This window comes from Plectropomus leopardus, chromosome 15 (genome assembly GCF_026936395.1).
Source record: "Plectropomus leopardus strain MGB_pleo_1.0 chromosome 15, ASM2693639v1, whole genome shotgun sequence".
NCBI classification, from domain to species: Eukaryota; Metazoa; Chordata; class Actinopteri; order Perciformes; family Serranidae; genus Plectropomus; species Plectropomus leopardus.
The window spans coordinates 6,007,920-6,029,345 of NC_142190.1; the positions used below are offsets into that span (position 1 = coordinate 6,007,920).

At 41.5% G+C, this 21,426-nt stretch overlaps 1 protein-coding gene across 11 annotated transcripts in view; it reads right to left on the reverse strand.

Moving 5' to 3' along the window:
- auts2a (activator of transcription and developmental regulator AUTS2 a) overlaps nucleotides 1-21,426 on the reverse strand; it is a 449,370-nt gene that overhangs the window by 291,367 nt on the left and 136,577 nt on the right. The window contains exon 1 of one of the 11 annotated variants that reach the window (XM_088088971.1): nucleotides 1,028-1,487. The exons of the other annotated variants lie outside the window; for them this stretch is intronic. Within the exon in view, the coding sequence (XP_087945097.1) occupies nucleotides 1,028-1,159 (132 nt within the window). The 5' untranslated portion in view covers nucleotides 1,160-1,487. Of the gene's footprint in view, nucleotides 1-1,027; nucleotides 1,488-21,426 lie in introns of those variants that run through there. 11 annotated transcript variants of the gene reach the window in all.

Sequence of the window (21,426 nt, forward strand, 5' to 3'; positions counted from 1 at the left end):
ACACTTGATGACGAGAAAATATGAATATATATATATAAATATATATATTTTTTTTAAAGTGTTATAATTGTACATGTCATAAAAACAGTTTGCCTTCAACATTGGGTAAAAACTTAAAAATTATCTCTCATTTCTTCATTAACTTTAAAAACTGTTCTAACTTTTACAGAAATAGGAACTCAGTGAGTTTTGGATCCTGTATAAAATATAAATAGTACAACAAAATAAAATCAACCACAAATTACACATCTGAACAGTTGCCAAGTACAAAATAATGTGCCCTTGAATCAATAAATATCTAGCGTGTCACACAGTGCGGCCGTCAGACCCAGCCACGCACAGCTGCATTTATTTTGACGGGCTGTTATGTTACGATGACTATCACACATTCACATAGTTTTTTTGTCAAGCTGCAAGCGTCACATAGGTGTACATTTCTACAGGTTTATAACAGGAATACCTGAGGATACCGAAACTTGCATGCACACATCAAAAAGGAGAGAGAGATATGCTGTGCTGCTTATACCATTACACCATTTGTTATAGCTAAAAAATACCAAAAAATACACCATTAATCATGGCCAAAAACTACACAATTTATCATAAGCAAAGAAATTACCAAAATCACACAGTTTCTTATAAGCAACAGAATCACCGACTTAGACCATTATTACAGCCAAAAAAATCTCCAACACTTACAACATTTATTATAACCAAAATAAATCAGCAAGTGTTAGAGCATTTATAGTAGCCATCAAAATCCCCCAAAATTACACCCATGACCATAGCCAAAACATCACCAAAATTACACCATTTATCACAGCCAGAAACTGTAAAAGCAGAAAATGTTTTTATGGTCTTTGAATAAATAATGTGTTGTGAAACAAAATTCCACGACTTTGCCAAAACTTTCTCAGGCTTGGAAATTGCTTTTTGCAAATTACACGACTTTTTCCAGGTTTTTAACGACAGGTGTACTGTTAAAGTATTAGTTTTTACTAAATAAGGTTTAACTGCACTTACTTACAGCAGCTGTTGTCTCCACCGCAGCCTCTCTGCTCTTCTCTGACTTCAAGGGCCGTTTAAGCTCAAAAGCACCGCTAACGTCGGACTTCATCAATACATCTGTATTTAGTCTGGGCAATATTATTAACGTCATGTCTGGACACAGCACCCGAAATAGTCCTCTTTCCTAGCGGACGTATCACGGTGGTCAACGGGTGGATAAAGTCGGTCAGAGCCGAAGCAGCCGTTAGTTTGCGCCGTTAGCACGGCTAGCTAGCTCTGTTAAAAATGACAAACGTCTAACTCCACAGTCCACGTTTTTGCTCTTCCCGGTGTGCAGGTGTTCCTTCAGCCGTGCCTTCAACTTGTTTAAGTGAAGCCACACATTATAACTTTCGCGAGTTTACGAAAAAAAGACAAAAATACCGACTACCATCTACTAAGAAGGGGAAGCAACTGGACCCTTGACGTTACCCAAACAGAGGACGTAACGTCAAGTGACGTCACGGATCAACGTCAAAAATGTGTTTATCAACAGTGGTAAAATACCTAAAAGCCACACCTGAGTAAGAGTAGCCTACCTATATCTTACCGGAAAATGACTTTGTTAGAAGTTAAAGTCATCTATTACAATATTCTTTAAGTATCTCATATTTACTGTTTTTAATCCTTAGAGCTCACTTTAACTCTTTGAAAATTTATTCTGTCAAAAAGCAGGGGAAGAAGAGACGATCAGCTACTCAAGAGATGGCCCAAAAAATTGCAAGAAAGCAACAAAAGGAAGATTAAAACGAACAACAGTTATATATAAATGTAGTTTTCAGGGCATTTCTGCCTGTTTTTTGGATAATATCAAATAATAAAATTCTCAAGTGAAGCCACGTGGATGTGGCAGGTGTTATCCGGCCATCCACGGGCGCATAATAACACTGCAACTGTGTTCTCAGCTGACGCCCTCTGCAGTGTATCATGCATACGCAAAAGATGGCTTTTGGCATCCGGATCTTACCACAAAAGCACTTACAAAGTGGTGGTACTTGATGACTTCAGAATGAGAACTGGCTGGAATCTGTACAGTCGAGTGACTTAAGTCAAGTTGCATCGTGATAATGTAAACGCCGGATACTTAAGAACAATGCATGGATTATTAAAAAAAATCATATCTCTGGATCTGCTGCATTACTTATAATACTTTTTCTCCCAATGCAAGACAAGTAAAAAGCGTTTTCATCTTGGTAAAAGGACAGAATAACACATATGCTTCTGCACTAAAAAAAAAAATGCTCTCACCTTACTGGCATATTTTTTTTAATCTTAAAGGGAAAAAATGTATTTAAAGGCTTTTTAAGATTCTTTATCGAGGAGCTGACCTTGGCTGATAGTGGAAATTAACCTCTGCCACATGGTGCGGCCAGTTTAGCTTCTGGCAAAGACAGCGAGTCAAGGGCATCGCCGAGCACACAGACTCCAAATAAAATGTTAAATACTTCATATCCTGTTTTTAGACGAGGAAAACACTGCATTAAGCTCATGATTGTAGAAACTCTCTTTTTGTTTTTCTACTTTTCTTGAAGACGACACCTACAGTTTTGAAAGGAGTCAGCGCTCGCTCAACCTCATCTTATACCAGACTTGCAGACTTGGCAGAGGTAACTGTGTTTGTAGCCCCAGGCGGGACTGGGAGTCAGTTCAAAGATTCCCCATATAACTCTGATTAAAAATACACAATGGATCTTTTTAACTTTCAGGGCTAATAATTGATGAACACAAAGGCCCTGTTGAATTTTCCATGTGAAAGAGGAGCTGACATTGGAAAGGTTCACTGAATCTGAGCTTCCTCCCTCCCTCCTCCCTCTCCAGCATCTTTCTGCTCTCCATCTCCTTGTAGCTGCGGGCTAATTGCAGCGATTTTAGATGATTGTTATTAAAAACAGGCGAGCGGCGGCGCTTTGCGAGCTGAATCCCCTCGAGGAGAGGCACCGTCACACCGGGAGCGCCTGTGCATCCTAATGACTGCAATCAGGGCCTGCAAGAGCAAGGGCGCCTTTGTTTTCTCCGGCGCTGTGAAGGAGGCGAAGAGATACGCACACACAACAACACACTCCAACACTCTTCAGGATGAATAAACCTGAAGACACAACAACAACAGCGGCAGTCCTCTCGTTGTCGGCGCCGCAGTAATACATGCCTGGGCAGCTATTCAAGGAGGCACCCGGACAATCAAATCACACGAAACAGCAACTGCAATTCGCACAGACAGAAATACACCATGTTTTTTTTTTTTTCCATTTTAGGTTTCTACTGTGTGTCAAGGGGCTTCATTAAGCACAAAAGAGTAGTTTTAAATTCCTGTACTGCCAACACTGGTGGCAACACAATGCAAAATGTCAGAAAGGTCAAACTAATAGTGTCCTGATGCTGGAGGTACAGTCCATAGACTGCACAAATTGTAGCGTTTGTCTCCAGCATTTTCAGCAGTGTTAATTAGAAAAGACTTCCAAAGAGCGCCTCATTACTCCCAAGACTTGCACTCTAAAGATACACTTTGCAGGATTTTCTTGAAAAAAAAAAGGCTGTATAGACTCATACATCATCACTTATGGCCCACTAGAAGTGTGTGGCAGTGTATTTTTCTGCAGAGACTCTCCCCTATACCTTAATTTTAGTCTGAGGCCGAGTGTAGATGAGAACAGCCCTGCTTAAAACAGAAAAATCTTTCCTTTGTGTTTTTATTCACGTTCAAGTCCATTTATTAGACTTGGAAAGATTATTTCTGCAGTCTTTACAAACTCTATCTCTGTGTTTCAGCGATTGAAACAAGATCTGATCATCTCGTCATGAAAAGCATAGATCCTGATCACAATCAAAAACCAGTTTTGCTTTCCGGAAAATATGGAAATCAGACAACATTAAGACATCTTACTGCAACAAAAGACAAGCATTTTTAATCAAAAGCTTGTCAAAATCAAATCACCCAGTACCAAAAAGTAATCAATTCTAAAAAAAAAATGCAATTGGCAGTGAAAATGCAGCTCTCAAATATCTCTCTCTTAACACAACACACACATGCATTAAAGGGGGATAGCAAAAGTCCTGCTGTTTGCTGTGTGTGTTTGTATTTGTGTGTGAGTGTGTGTGAAAAGTATGTACATGTTTGTGTGGGTGGGGATGCAATATTTCCTGTGTGACTGTAGGGTACTTGTGGATGAGCAATTCAAACAGAGTTAAATAAGTAAATTTGATTTCTTGAAGAAATTAAATGTTATAGAAATTATGCAACATATGAAATACTGAATGTACTGTTTGCAGACCCTCACTCAATAAGAAAAAATATGAAAAACAAACAAACAAAAAAATGGCTTTGATTTATGCAGCTCTGTTCATTTCTGTAAATGGTTTATTTTTTCTGCCTACTAATAACCCTGACGACACACACACACAAAGCTAACAGTGTGAGTCTGCAGTAAGTACCAAAGATTTAACAGTGTGATTAATTAAATTGTAACTAAATCAATTCTAATTATCCTGCAGGCTTGGTTCTGATGTAAGGAAGGAGGCAGTACAACGACCGACCACACCAGCACTTATCTGATACAATTACAAAGCACAAATTACAACACACAGCAATCAGCACAAAAAATAATGAGACACACTGTGCTCATTTACAACAAGTTAAACGAGAGCGGCCGGGGCCAGCCGCTGATCGATATCAGGGCGACCTGCTGAGTTTGGACTTATGATAATAAGAAGCAGGAGCAGAGGAACAAGGAAATACATACACAAAATAAATAAGAGGGCAGCTCCGGGGCAGAGAGTTGTCTTCATGAGCTGCAGTTTGTGGAAACACAAGAATTACAAGTCTGACCGAGTCAATTTTTAAGCAGTGAGGTGAAAAGGCTAACGGGGAGCCGAGCTTTGACTTGTTTGATCAGCAGTGCTTTTAACAAGAGACCAAGAAAATACTTGAGTTTTAATGCTGCATTCTATCTAAAGAAGCAGTGTGCAAGATTTAGTTGGGTTTCTTTGTATCTAGCAGCAAGGACTGCAACAAGTTGAATCCTTCAGTGTTCATTGTTCAGGAGGTTTTTATCAGGAGCCGAATTACCTGCAGGGGTCTCTTCCTCTCCAAAACAAACGGACAAGGTGATTCGAACAGGTAAAAATACTGAATAAAGCAGTTTTATGTTACAAAGAAGTTTGTCCAATGTTGTTTGGCATGTCGCAGAAGAGCTGCGAGCTCAGCACCTGCTGAAATGTGCTTTACTTTTTTTCTGATTTCAACTGGGAGCCAAGTTATTTGCAGAGGTCTCATTCTCTCCAAAAGAACAATATATACACTGAATAAAGTAGATTTACATAACAAGTCAGTATAAAAACCTGTTTCTCAACTTTTCTCTCTGATGACTTATGATCCAGATGTTCATGAGGTTTAAACCGGGAGCCAGATTATCCGCAGAGGTCTCCTCCTCTCCAAAACAAACGAACCGGGTAATTAAAACCAGTAAAAACACTGAATAAAGCAGTTTCATTTTACACATCAGTGATTTTCTGAAGCTGTTCTGCTCATCACAGACAGGCTCGACTTTTTTTCTCTGATTACTTTAAAGATTGAGACATTCAAGAGGTTTTAATCAGGAGCTGAATTATTAACAATGGTCTATTATTTTCCAAAACGAATGGTAAAATCACTGAATAAAGCAGTTTGAAAAATAACTGTTTTTTCGACTCTCTCATCATTGGGGGCTTCCAGAAATGCTGGGTTATGCACAAACTCAAATGGCCCTGTTTAGAGCCTGTGTTTGGTTTCCCTGTCTCCTCTGTTTAGACCCACTTCCTGGATATAAATGATACATATAAGGTAACAAAACACTATTATTATACACCAAAGAAAACATTATTATGCTATATTCAATTTCTGCCAATATATTCCTCTAAATCCAACACACTGGACCTTTAACTCAGACATCAGAGCTGGGAATGGCATCATTTGTAATCATATTCCAGTATCATAAGTCATAATAAATACCAGCAAGACAGACAGAGAGAGGTTTTATTCAGACTTTCAGAATTCTTTCAAACACCATTGTGTCCCAATCCTGTCACTGATGTCTTTTAGCCTTTTTTCTTTTTGCCTACACTCTAGGGTGCTGACTTTTTGGTGACTCCAAATCTTTGCAAGAGTGAATGGAAGAGTGTGATTATGGCAGCATTACGGGCGAGAAGTTTAACAAAAGAGAGAAACTAAATGTTTCACTGCTTTCCACCTCATGCTCCTTTAGCAAACATATCTGGTTACAACTTCTCAGTGACACTGAGGCCTGTCAGCCTCTGTCAGACAGTCAGCACCCTCAGCGGCCCGTGTGAAGGCGCGGGGAATATTGTTTGTTGTCCGATGCTCCATCGCCTTCCTGCTGCAGCCAGGGGTCTGGTAGCAAGTGGATTTCACCGCATGGCTGAATGCAAATCAGCTCCCACACAGACAAGCACACACACACACAGAAAAAAAACAACACAGGACCTGTGGGCAGAGGGTCCTCCACAACACTGTAGCCCCCTCCCTGCACATGCATAATGCATGAGAACATGTAAATACGTTATTCCGCGCATGCATTAATGATCACGGAGAAACTCGCAGTCTAAGCACCAGGGCAATTAATAAAAGATGGCGCGCAGATAAAGGCCCATACCTCCCCCGTCTCCTAAACCTCCACCCGCCCTCCCCCACCACTTGATCCACTGAGACACATTTCATGCCAATTCTTAACCTTGTTTTATTTCTGTGCTGCTCGGGGGTGTGGTGCAGCTGGAGTAGAGCTGAATAATGAATGGAGGCTATCAGAGTGCCCGACCACTGTAGAAAAAAGTCTGCTGCACAGAAGATACAGCAAAGATTCACACATGCACGCATGCACGCACACAACTGCTGTGGTCCTTACTGAATGCTCCAGGGAGGAAACGAGGGGTTAACTGGTCTCTGGGAAGCTGTGAAATGAGGGCTTCACAGCCTGGGGATTGTACAAAAAACATCAACTCCAAACACCCAGAAACAAATACGTTTATCTCGCAAGACAACAAACTGTAAAGAGAGACATTTTTAGTGATTGTTGCCAGCTGAGTCCTTGTGTCCGGCTGCGGTGACAAGAAAGGATGACTGTAACACTGACTGTCAGTCATGACTGGCATCTTCTCAACATGCAATATTGTGTGCCTGCGACTGAAACAAAACTTTAAGGTGGATATCTTCAATTGCAACTTGTCTGAACTTTGCATCCTCACCACCAGCCAGATGAAAAGTCACATACCAGTTTTTAACCTACAGTTTTCATTATGAACAGCCTGACTAAATGGACCTATTTGACACTACAATGATTGACTTCTGGGCAACTTGGGAAAGAAATCCAGCATCTGAGTCATCACCTTGTATGCACCAGGGATCTGTCGGGTATGATGTTGTTCAATAAGACCTGGATGGAAATCTGTGCTGCATTAAGACGCCTTTCACAAGCATTTAAACCTCTGAAACCTAAGAAAATTGGTTTGATTTCTTTTGAAATCATGGGTAAAAAATAGAAGTAGCAATTTAGCAAGATATGTCCTGTAAATTGCAAAAGAAATAGTGAAATGCTTTCTGAACATTCTGGATGGATGGTAAAAATATTTAATGACACAAAAATGTTCCTCTATGATTGAAAAATCAGTTTTATTCTCTGTTTCGAGCACTTTCTCCTCAATTTGTATGTCTTATTATTTTTTGTTTTTTTGTTTGTTTTTGTTCATTTGCTTGCTTTGTTTTGTTTTTTTACTATGTTTGGTATCATTTAATTGTTTGAATTTTGTTTCTGGTTGAATATTTTATCAAATTGTGCTTATATTGTATTGTTTTCATTAAGGACCCCTTGAAAACAATGCTGTTTATCTCAATAAGTTATGCCTAATAACAATAACAGCAATAAAAGCCTTATTTATCTGCTAAATTTCATACAAACATACAGCCCAAAGTGCTTAGCAAACAAGATCAGATGATGATAAACAATCACAATATTTGGTTATACAAAAAGCAAAACTTAAACAATGATTCCAGTAAAGTTAACACAACTTGAAAGCCAAATTAAAAAGACTCGTCTTTGATAAATTAAAAAAAAAAAATTGAAGTAATAAAGACAACAAAGTTATCAAACTGGCTAACATAACTCCTAATCCAAACTCGGCTCTCCTGCAAGAAAAGAGTTTTCTTTCCTTTTTGATCAAGCTATCTGTTTTTTTTCTGTTTTTCTGCAGATAAAAACGATTCCAGGGCTGGATCCAAATAATTTTCTCCCACCAGTGAACTTACATAACAACTACAACTCTAATATCTTAACTTTGAATTTCATCTCATCTCCTTCACTGGACTAACTTCCACCCTCATGGCGTGGACTGATGCACATCAAGTCACAGTGAAAGTGCTGGCATTTGCCCTTACTGTAACGCTTTTTTCGACAGCATCAGCTGATATGTCAAATTCCATCTCTAACAGAGTACACTGAAGAGAAGCAGGAAGAGGCAGAGACGGAGAGGCAGATGGTCGGGGAAAGTGAAAGCTCTGCCTCGTCGATTCTTTGTTCCACAGAGTACGAGCTGGCCAGACTGACAGCTTGTCAATCTAACCGACCGAAGGGACAAGATCTGGACATGACATCGTTTTCTCTCTCTCTCTCTCTCTGTCATTTCATCACTCACATGCAACCACAAGCTGACCTTTCACCGCCACCATGCTTCCGCTGTCTGTCAAAAAAGCAGGCGAGAGGAGGGAAACGCAGGAAAAAATCCCCCTGCAGCTAAAATTTCCCCCCTCTTCTACGTGCTGATTTCAAGTGACAGTAATCACTGTTTATTAGCTCACTTTGCCCTTGTCATGTCCAAGAGCAGCAGCCACATATTAGCGTGATTAGACAATTAGGGCCATTACAGTATTACACTGGCCAATGTCACACATTACACATTACACTGTGGATAGAGAGAGGAGACAAAAACTCTCCCGCTTTCGCCCCATTACAGACATTTCAACAGCTCTAAGCTGGCAGAAAATGGGCTTAATGATTGCGGCTAGTGTGCACCGCTGCCCTATTTAGAAGTAGACTGCATTTTCTGTTCAAATTAACGGTGCGAGGGGGGAAAAGGCACAAGAGGGAATGGACTGTGCTAAGTAGAGAGAGACCTGATGTGAGGCAGCTTATGCGCTGCAACACTAATTAACACAAGGCCCGTGCTCATTTCCTAAAAATTTACTTAACACAACTCACATCGCTTCATTTATCTGAGCAAATGAGCGGAGAGATGTGTATCTACTTAAGCTGCAGCAGGTCAATTACTAGAGCTAAATAATTCACAAAATGTAATATTTAGGTCCAACAAAAATCCTATTTTAAAGCAAAAAAACTTCACTGAGTAAATGCTATCATAATTAGTATAATTAAAGCATATCATGTATTAATTATTACATGATAATTCCAGCAGAGCTAGTTTAATTCTGCCTACATGTGAGAGATGAGAGATTCTCTGTTCTCGAGCGCAACAGAAATGCAAATGAACAAATTAAGCGGCGAGGGAGCAGACTGGAGAATCTCTGCGGTAACAAGTTGGGGGAAAATAAAGAAGGTGGCCGTCACTCTGCTGGGGGAGGAGAGGAGAGGAGGTGGAGAGGACAGCGAGGCGAGAAGATTAGAGGCGAGGAGATGAGAGGAGTGAGGAGGAGAGGAGAGCCAGCATCTGGAGACTGAGAGACATCACAGCACTGCGATGGTCAACCTCTTCTCGTGCAGGAGGGGTAAAAGGGAGGGAAATCTGTTTCCTGTCATCTTCCATCTTGTCAGTCTTTGTTCAGACATCTTGCATCTCCTCCACCAGCTGTTTGCTGCCTGTGCTGACAGATGGCTGCTTCGCTTTGATATGCACTCTCCTCTGGCCCGCTCTCCCTCACACTCCGTCCTCCCTCCTCTCGCTGGATAAAACTTTTAGGGAAAAAGCCAACTTGGGGTAGAGTGGATTTCGCTGAGAAAGCTAGTTGGTCACAGTGAGAGACTGTTGGCCATTTGTAGAACATAGTGTGTAATAAACAGATTTTTCCCATGTGTCCTGTACTTTAAGTATACATAAGGTGCCAGAGTACATGAAACGGCATCTAAATAAAGACGTTTATCAAAAAAGGCGCCAGTGGAGGATCCCCTGCAACCCCAGACAGAGGTTCCAGCTAACCCCCTAATGTGCTAAAATCCTAAAAACGTCCTAAGATCCAAGAGACATCCAAATACCCTAGAAATGTCCTTAAATCTGTGAAATCCCCTAAAACCCTAGAAATGTCCTAAAATCTGAGAAATGCCTTGAAATCCTAGAAACATCCTAAAATCCTAAAATCCAAGAAATGTCCAAAAATCCAAGAAACGTGCTAAAATCCAAGATAAATCCCTATTTCCTAGCATTATTCTAAGATCAAAGAAACGTCCTAAAATCCTGCAATCATCCTCAAATCCTAGAAATGACCTGAAATCTCTGAAACATCCTAAAATCCTAGAAAAGCCCTGAAGTCCTAGAAATATCATAACATTCTAAAACATCCTGTAGTCCTAGAAATGTCCTAAAATCATATGAATGTCCTAAAATCATAGACATGTCCTTAAATCCGAGAAACATCCTAAAATCCCAGAAATGTCCTAAAATACTAGAAACGTCCCAAAATCAGAGAAACTTGCAAAACTCCTAGATATGTCCTAAAATCCTAGAATTGTCCTGAGCTTCAAAAAATGTCCTAAAATCCTCTAAACCTGCTAAAACCCTAGAGATGTCCTGAAATTCCAGAAATGTGCTAAAATCCTAGAAATGCCCCAAAGTCCTAAAAATGTCCTAAAAACTTAAAAACATGTATGGGGCTACTGCAACTGGCAACTGGCCCCTGGCCTTCTGCCATCATGCATAAGTGGCCCCCAAGCAAAGCAAGTTGAGTATCCCTGCTCTAGACGTCACTGAATGTGGGAGAGGGTCCGCATGTTTTCATGTAGATCTATTCTGCAAAATCAGGAAGATTTTTAGTGGGGCCTCACTCAGAGGGAGGCTGCTGAAAAAGCAGAGGATTGTTTCTTTGGACGACGCCAGCGAAGACTGGTATTGCCAGACAGTTACACAAGTTTACATTCAGACAAAAAGCAATTGTTGGACTTTGCTCTCCAGCAGTCTGTGAGCATGTGATCCATCCTTCCATAAATCTGTGACATTCCCATAGCTCACATTGCCAGGCTGCCTCTCTTGTGTGTGTGTGTGTGTGTGTGTGTGTGTGTGTGTGTGTGTGTGTGTGTGCCTGTGAAGCGACACTACCCTGCATGTGAGCGTGTGCACGGCACAACAGAGGGCTCTTTGAGCCAGGGTACCAGGGTCTGCCCATGCAGCTCAACTATGGGAACCCTCCCCGTGCCCGGTCAACCAGCAGGCTGAAACCAGAGCTGCTCACGGAGCGGGCAGCAGACGGCAGGCAGGATCCGGCATTCCAGTGGGAATTTAACTGGGGCTAATGAGCTCTGGGAGGACTCCTCTGAGGAGAAAATGAGGCACACATTCGCTCTGCAGCTCCTTATACACCTTTATTACATCTCTGCTATCCAGCAGAACAGAAGTTTGGAAATATTTTCATAACATGCATAATACAAAATACAAAGGCTCCAAGTCCATGAATATGATTTTGGGAACCTTAAAGGAATTCTTTGACAAGTTGTCACTCTCTGGTGGAGAGTTAGACGAGATGGAGAGCCCTCTCATATCTCAGCCCAGACACCAGGAGAAAATAATGCCATTGTATGTTTCTGCAAGTCATGGATATGATACATTTGTACATGGCATATTAACATTTCTAAGGTGCCAATATATAATCTGACGTCTTTATCAGTAGGTGAAGGGGATGGTGGATGCTGTGTCACCCAGGCAAGCCAAGCTAAGCTATACACCACTGTTTGAAACCAAGGCCACATTTAGACGAGAACGGCCCTACTAAAAACGGAAAAGTCTTTCCTGTGTGTTTTAAAAAAAATCTGTGCTTCAATGATAACATTAGGAAAACGATCCTCATGGCTCCGCAAAAACAACTGAAAATGCAGTAGTATGCATGCCAGGCCAGGTGCTGGCTGTGTAACTTTGTAATGACACACCATACGCATGTGCAAAGTGCGTCCATGACGTCATCGTTCTCAAAGGATCCTCACATCGCCAGTTTACCGGCGACAGAAGGGGAGGCGTTGTCAAAAGATTACACTCTGGACCCTGGTTTCAAAAGTTTGCATTTTCAATACGGTTTTTGTGTGGACAAAAGGCCAAACGGCAACAAAATTCCAATGTTTCATGCAAGAACTGTTGCTGTGTAAACGGCCCTCAAGATACAACAGAACCGGTTGTATTTTGGCAACCTTTTGCATAATTTCCACCAGGGTTTGTGGCACAGATGCCGGGTGTTTTCTTACCAAATCTGGGTGATGTTTACTAACACATCACAGCATTTCCCAGCTGTGTTTGAGATTTGGCATCTTTTTTACTAAATATGGGTGTTTTTAGTGGTGCACTGCACCATTTCCAAGCAGCAGTTGTGTATGAAGGCATATTATAAATAATCGTGAGTAGAATACCTCTGCTGGTATTCTCATGATGCAAAATCCGGTGAGATAAAAGATGGTTTAATGTTGTGAATTGACAACCCAATAAACATACATGTAGAGAAAAACTCAATACTCAGCATACGTGTATCGATACAATATTGGCACACAAATTAATGCGATAGTCTGCCGAATCGACCTAAATACAACCAGCAAGAGCAAAACTTGTGATTACAGCAGCTGATTTTATGAAGTCAGTAGCATAATTTTTAGTTGAATAACCCTATGTTATACTGCATATTATACGCACCACCTACAGCATATATATACTGTATATATAATATCAGAGTTATGGAAACACACATCCTGTTTTGCTCCCTTTAGGTTGTGTATGAGAGATGGAGATAAAAGGCGACAGGCAAAAGCATACAGCCTGTGTGGGTGAAAGTTGTGTTTCCAGTTGGCTAAGCATCCAGTCATTCGCTCCATCCATCTGTCAGGCCCGTCCCTAGTGGCTACACTGAGGGCTCGCTCTCTCTGCCGCTCTCTCTCTGGCCTGCAATTGTTCAGTGATCCAGACACTGGTCAGCCGCTCCCTCTCTCCATCCTGTCTTCCACTGAGGAGGCTGGAGACCAGAGACGCAGAGGCAGGCGCTGCCTTGTTACAGCCCACTCACTGTGTTTACATCCAGCAAATTAACACAAACATGGCAGGGGGATATGAGCTCCTGCCTGGGGCCTGAACCCAGCAGCAACTGCCACTTACATGACACACACATACACGCACAGAGAGAGGAAAAGCAACCACGCCTGACTTCAGAGCTCACTGGCACTATCACGACTCTCAGACAGGATACAGCAAAGCCTGTCACCAGACTCATAACACAGGAAAGCCACAACCATTTAAAGGTCCAGTGTGTAGGATGTAGGGGGACATGTTGGCAGAAATTGAATGTAGTAGAAGTATGCTTTCTTTAGTGTATAATCACATGAAAATAAGAATCACTGTGTTTTTGTTACCTTGGAATAAGCTGTTAATATCTATTTAAGGAGCAGGTTCTCGTCTACCGAGATCGCCATGTTGCACCACCATGTTTCTACAGTAGCCCAGAAAGGACAAACAAAACACTGGCTCTAGATAGGGCCATCTATTCTCGCATTTTCATGTCGGCTATTGTAGTTAACAGCCCCCTCTGCAACAAACAAGTTTAGAAAACTGATTTTTTTTACATGAAACTGCTTTATTTAGATTTTTTTTGCTGGTTTTATTCACCCGGTTCGTCTGTATTGGAAAAGAAGAGACCTTTGCGGATAGTTCTGCTCCGGGTTAAAACCTCCTGAATGTCTTAATCTTACCAGAGAACAAAGGCGAGCACATGTAAGGTGTTGAGCTAGCAGCCTGTCTCCAACTTGTCAGCACTGGAAAAACACAAAGGAAGAGACCTCTGCAGATGATTCAGCTCCTTAATAAAAAAAAAAGAAAAAGAAAAAAAAAGCCCTGGATATTGAACACAGAAGGAATCCTAACTGGGAGAAACATCAGCTGGTTGCAATCTCCAGTCCTCACCATTAGATATCACTACATCCTACACAATGCTTCTTTAAATTTAGTAAAATTTCATGAATGATGCTTTACACAAGAGATACTCCTAAAATCCTCAAATTTCAGGACATTTTTAGGAATTTAGGGTGTTTCTGGGATTTTAGGATATTTGTAGGATTTTAGGGCATTTTTAGAAATTTTGGATGTTTCTAGGATTTTAGGACATTTCTGAGAATTTAGGACATTCCCGGGAATTTAGGACATTTCTGGGAACTGAGGACGTTTTGGGGGATTTTTGAAGGGTTCTAGGATTTAAGGATGTCTCTAGGACTTTAAAACATTTTGGGGATTTTTTTTTTTTTTTGGATGTTTCCAGGATTTTAGGACATTTAGGACATTTTAGCTGGGGAGTGGGGGTGATCCTCCACTTGCAATTTTTTTGATAAACAAGCTCTATTTTGATGCTTTTTATGCACTCTGGCACTTTCTGTATACTAAAAGTTCATAACAAGAATGTCTTTTTTACTGTAAATTAGAAAATGGTTCGAGAAACAAATCAGCCTGAAGGCCACAACTTAAGTAGCACTGCTGTACACGGTGTTATAGTAGAGGGTACACGAAGGTATGCAGGGTATACTGACATCTTTTTCTGGCCATTTACCCACCTATTAGCCCAAAAGCTGCTGGAATATGTAGAAAAGTATAACTTCCTCCTTTGTAATCCATCCATCTACCTAGTAGTACACCCACCTCATCAATGACCACTAACTGTACACTGAAAAACAAAGTAAAAACTAAAGTCTTTCTCTTTTTTTCTAAGTCTGAGGATCTCTGTTGGTGATCTGCCAAGGAAAGCTCCGGGTTTAGAGATACTTTGGAAATCAGATGGGCAAAATTACAAGCCTGCTTCCTCATCTGTTTAACCGCCAAATATTTCAGTTAGACTGTACACTCGTCCACTTTGAAGCTTAGCATAAGCAGGCACACAAGACGCCCCACAAAACCACTTAGCTCTTCATGAACAAACAGATCTAACAGAGTGAAAATCTGACTAGTCAAGCTACTTTACTCCCTCTAAGCTTCTGTTGTCTCCTCTGTGGCGGAGGCTTTTGTCTGACAGATGTTTACAGGGGATGGGCGATGTTTCCTCACTGCGTGCTGCCTGGGAAAACATCTGGAGTTTGCAGGGATTTACCAGTAATCCCTTCGGCAAGCTGTGGAGCGCTCTCCTAGAATTTCAATGTGTCTGTAAAGTAAGCAAGCCTTTCTGGGGGGAGAAAAAAAAACTGACAGGGCCCGCTTTGCGACAAGCATTGCCAGGGTTAACGGTTCCATAAGCCTCTTACCGCTGCAGCTTTTAAGCATAAATAAATTAAACTGGCTTGGCTAAAATGGTTCCAATAAACTCTCATTAAAGTCCTCGAGGCGTGGACGGATGGGCAGAGGGATAAAACTTTCATGCAGATCAAAAGGTATGGGACGGAAACTGCTTTTGCCATTGCGACGGTTACACAAGGGGGACCTTCTGGAGCAGCAAACACAATTAGAGGCGAGATACAAACCGAGAGGCAAACTAGTCAACAATAGTCTCCCAACAGGCCTCTAATAGAGGATTATGTTCTTCAAGAGTTTCCCTGAGCAGTCGGTCCGCAGGAATGTATAGCATCGGTTTCAACCCTCTCCCTGAGTTTATGTTTGAAACAGGGAATACCACCCAAGAGAGGTTTCAATGCCATGTGTCTCTCATACAACGTACTGTGGCATCATCAGAGACCGCCTTAATGATAACCCACACCCCACTCTCTGGTTTTCACGGTCATTATAGTCATTTCAGTCACCCCCTACAATTCAACAAACCAAGGCTCAGTAAATACAGAGTCAATCAATCTACACCCCCCCTGTTACATATAACATACATACATAACATACATATATGTTACATATATATATATATATGTAACATACATACTATCATAAACTACAACTATCAATATTCATATTTCTCTTACTATTGTTATATGTTATGCTATTGTTATTACTGTTGCTGTGCATCTCTCTCTCCCTCTTGTTCCTATGTATAATTTTGTAATTCACTGTAATTTCATTGTTCTTTGCATGCCGGGATCCCTTTTTGAAATTGCTCTTTCTGAGGTCTCTACCATTTTTTTCTTTGTTAAAGTTTTTTTGGGGGATTTTTTTCCCTTTCTACTGTGAGTGTCCAAAGACAGAGCCATATGTTGTAAAGCCCTCTGAGGGAAACTGTGATACGTGATAATGTGCTTTATAAATACAATTGACTTGACTTTGTGAGAACATGCTCTGTTCTCCTTCCAAAGCTGTCAAATACCGCTGCTTTGGCATTGTTTTTAGCGTAACACCGACTCCAAAAGCCACCTTTAGCGGCAGTTTGATATGCCACCAGGCGGCATCAGTTGATAGCGCGGCCGCCGTTAGCCAATCACTGCTATATGATATGTTGCTGGACGCCATCAGGTTGAAACACTACCGGTAACAAAGTGATATAAGGAGCTGGAAGGAACAGGGAATACAGGGTGGTGGATGGGTCAAACAAACCCCGGGCTTTCACCTGGGAGCCCACTGTTGGCTTCCTGTATGAATGAAAGGCCAAACAATGACATTTCTAAACCTAACTATATGCTTTAGTTTTCATCCCTGCATTGGTCACAGCACCCCGAAACATCAACAGCGAAAGCAGGAGGATACCTGGAGCAAAATATGTAAACATGAAAGTCCACTGACAAAGCGACGATGTGCAATGTCTTGGGATGAGAACATGTTGGAACATGAAGAGAGCCAAATATGATTCCTTGGGTCTCATTAGTATCACATTTGGGACCTGGGGTTTAATCAATATTAAGTACATTATTCATCATATGCAAAATAAAGCCAACTGTATTTGAATATCTCAATATAAAGGATTTATACAGAGACTAAGGAGGTAGAGCGGATCGTCTATTAATCAGGAGATTTGAACTTGATCACCAGCTCCTCCAGTCTGTATGACGAAAGTCAAGCAGCAAACTCATGGGCTGAATAATGGAGTCAGTGGTGGATGTGCCAAAAACCGCTGCTCATCTAGTGGCAGTTTGGGGCTGGCTTCAATCCCCATGGACCCCCATGCTGAAATGTCTAACTTCACAGCAGGAATAAACATGTTTACAGCCTGGTACAAAAATGGTTTTAGTCTTTGTGACTTATTCCAACATTCTGACAAATGTACGACAGGTGAGTCTTTTTTATAACTCTCCAATTTTCATTGTATTAAGGCTTAAAGTTTCGCATATATGAGTGACAGGCTATCTGCGAGATGTTGCTACAGTCTGTGAGTCAGATCGGGACAGAAGAAATGCCGAACTCGAGGCTACAAAATGGCAGTTCCCAAACCAAAGGCTGACGTCACGGTAGCTGTGCTCATTATTCATACAGTCCATGGTCGAAGGACTCTGTTTAGCTGTCATGATCACATAAAGGCAAAATGCCCAAAAAATAATCTATAGTATTTAGCCTTTTAGTAAATTCAATGAATAGTAATTTCTTCAGTTGATTATTTGTACTACCTTTAAAGCATTACATCAACAAATACTGAGCAGCTGTGGTTTGTGCATAAGGGTTCACATTGTGGAGAAACAGAGGCATGTTTTAACTAAGCTGTGATTTATTTGCCATGGACTTGAACCACATCTATGGCAAATAAATCTGCCAACGTTAAGAAAGCCACAATTTGTTTAAAGAGTTTAAAGTAATAGCAGGAGCCTGGAGTGTGTCATTTTGTAGAAAATCTGATGAAATCTGATCCAAAAAATAAATACAACTTGCAGATAAATATAGTGCTGTGTGCGGGAAACACCAAGAATCTACCAAACACATTACTCTTCTGTATGTCTATATATACAAAGATTTTCATCAGTATACTGTATACAGACTCAAGATGATAAACAACAGAAGTCAGCCACAGAAAAAGTCACTTGCTGCCAAATGTTCACTCTGAGACAAATATTTCCTAAAGGGCACTCAAGGCTTAAATGTGACTCTCAAAAGGTTTGGCTATAAGGCTTAGCTGTAACTATCTGTAAGTATTCAGTGGTGCAAAGCACCCTCTTCAAGTACACCTCTTTGGAACAATTTTGAGAGAGTTGAGTATTTCCATTTTCTCCTACTTTCTATCTCTACAAGGGGAACTAGATCATTTGAATGACAGTTACTTGTTATTCCTCAGATCAATATTTTGACATGAAAACAACCCTTTCTTTTGCCCCCTAAACTAATTCTAGAAATTGAATCTATCAAGTGCATCAAGCTCTAGATTGGTCAAAATAAATCTGTTACTTCCCAAAGTCTCTCTCTGCTGTTGCTGGCCGTCGGCTGTTTATAGTCCTGTAACCTATCCTTCCATCACTAGGTGTCACAGTGTCTTTCAGCTCAGCTACCTGTTCTACCAGAGACTGAGCTCTGGTGGTGCATGCTGTGCACTACATACAATGAGTTTAATAGAAAGAGGAGCGCATGTATTTATATAAAAGCCCTCATGACTTGCATATACAGTAAAACAACAAATGTAACCATCTGTGTGAACTAGTAACACAACAACAGAAAATAAAGTTGTAATCAAACCTTCTATCTGCACGATAATGTTTCATCACTGTAAGCTCATAAAGGCATCAGTCAAAAAACCCACAATGTAAATGTATCACTTCAAGAGCAGCCATCTGGCCATGGGAGAGGCCAGAGTTAACACAGCAATCACAGGCCACTCAGTGTGTGTTAAATTGAATTAGTCCAGTGTGAGTCAGGTTGCTGTTTGCCCTCTGTGGGTCTGCGGCCCCAGAGTTGGCCCACTGGGGGGTCCTGGCACCGGCTTAGAGGACAAAGAGCTGCGAGCAGACACACAGAGCAGGACTTCAGTGTTGTATTCTCGTTCCACTCACAGGAATGTAACTCACCTCCAGCCTCCCTCTCATACCCTCTCACTTCAGCCCACACACAGGGGTAGCAATTACCCTTTCTCCAGTCTCTGATGACCCTGGGTTCTTGACCCAGAAGCCACCATGCTCTGTGCCCTTCTCACCCTTTCTCTTCAGAGAGCGAGGGAGGTGTGTGTGTGTGGGGGGGGGGGCAGCCACTCAGTCAAAAATGGCAGCACTTGTTTAAGGTCACTTCCTATTGGCATGCTGCTGAAAGGGTGCCTGTCAATCATGCGTAATCACATGGAGGCTGGCTGCTCCTGAGGCAAGACAGCTGGGAGCGGGAGAAGCCGATGGCTGCGTGTGCCCTTCTTCTCCTCCAACACACACTCAGCTTTTGCCCCTGACCCCCAGAAGCATTGACACACACATCCTGTTCTTGTCTACACTTTCTTTTAACTGGGAACACAGACACGGAGGAAAATAAAAAAAAGTCTAGGAAAGCCAGGCCACCTAGGAGAGAGGATCAGTGTGGCCAGACATCCAGCGCTGGCTGATCAAGCTGTTGAATTTTTCATAGTTTTGTAGTAAAAACATTGTCTGGAGCTTCTGCAGTCAATTCAGTACGAATCAGATTTATGTCTATCCCCTTTAACACTGCCTGTTCAAGGCAGGAATATCGTGCTGTTGGCTGCCTCACCGTTCTGTATATAATATATAATTGAGGGATGGGGGAACAGAGTTGTTTTGCCTTTAAGCCGCCACAGGAGGTAGTAAAAGCATCAAAACAGTGCCTGTACAAACACAGGTGTGACATTTTGACCGCGTGTAATGCATGTGACCAACATGTTCTCATCCAAAGTCGACACATATCGCTGCTTTGCAAGTGCACTTTTATTTTTAAATATCACTCTCTTTGTATCCACCTGCATCTGCGACTGACGTTCTGAGATGCTGCAAACAACGCCTTGATGTCAACAAAAGCACATGGTTAGACTTTGTAAAACCCATGCATTCATACAGGAAGTGAACAGGGGGCTTCTGGTGGAAAGTCCTAGGTTTGTTGGACCCATTCACCGCCCCTCCCAACAGCCTCATGGGCATCTTCCAGCTACTTAAATTATGTTGGGGCAGTGGCATGTCATATTGCCACAACAGGCTCTGTTTGGCTGCGTTATCAACTGGTGTTATGCATCCGTGTATCATACTGCAAGGTGCCATTGAGCTGACCGGTGGCATATCATAACACAGTAAAAAGGTCTGTCCAGCCGTGTTACAAACTGACATCGCCTGCCGGCATATTATACTGTTGCAAAAGACGGATTTTGGCATCACTATCTTGCACCAAAATAAGTGACAAAGCGGTGGTATTTGACAACTTCAGAATGAGAACCGTCTGGTGTGACACACAGCAAGACATTCAAAAAGCAGCAAGTAGCAGGTAGTGGCTACTTCCAAAAAGAAAACCAGAGGCCAGAGCAGAGGATGAGGTCAGCTGCCACATAAACGGGACATTAAATGATTGTTAATGACATGTTATGTCATTGTTAGTGTTTATAAAGCACTGCCGATTTGTATGTTTCATGTCACCCGAGAGGCTGACGGTGCTATGTTAAACATCATGCCTTTTTTCGATTTGCAATGCCAACATGCTATCTAAACAACACACTGGATGGTCGTTGCTCGATTTCGGGTGAAAATGCAGAGGAAGAATTAAGAAGGGACTTACTTTAGCAAGATCTCTGTTAAAAAAGGGCTTCTGATTCAACAAAGCTTGCAACAAATCAGCTTAACTCTTATTTCTTTCTGCACTCCTTTGCAAAGCAATATTACTGAAATAAAAATCAGCCAGCCATCTTCTCTTGCCTTTTTTCATTCCAGTTCCCTCCATTATCCTCCTATTTTTTGGATAAAATGTGAAGTGGAAATTCTCACTTAACTTTGACCAAATGTAATGGCATTAGCAGTGAGTGGAAATAAAAGGAGCACAGCACCTTCATTCACTTTTACACCAGACACTGCCAGCGAACACTCGTGCTGTTGTCATGGTTGCTTTAACTTGTCTTTGCCAAGTTGTAAGGCAGCTTTTCTTTTTGATCTGACACCTTTTTCTTTGGCATTTTAGAACAATCCTCTGCTGACCAACACCACAGTAATGGTTCCAGTTATCTTTAATGATGTGACCTAAAAAAGTTTTGTAGAAAACAATAATACATCCTACACAAACAAAGCTGTGTAAAGCATGAATACTCAACTAGCTTTGCTTGGTAGCCCCTTTTGCAAAATGACCAGAGGCCAGGGGCCATTCACAGCAGCCCCATACATGCTTCAAACATTTTAGGTTATT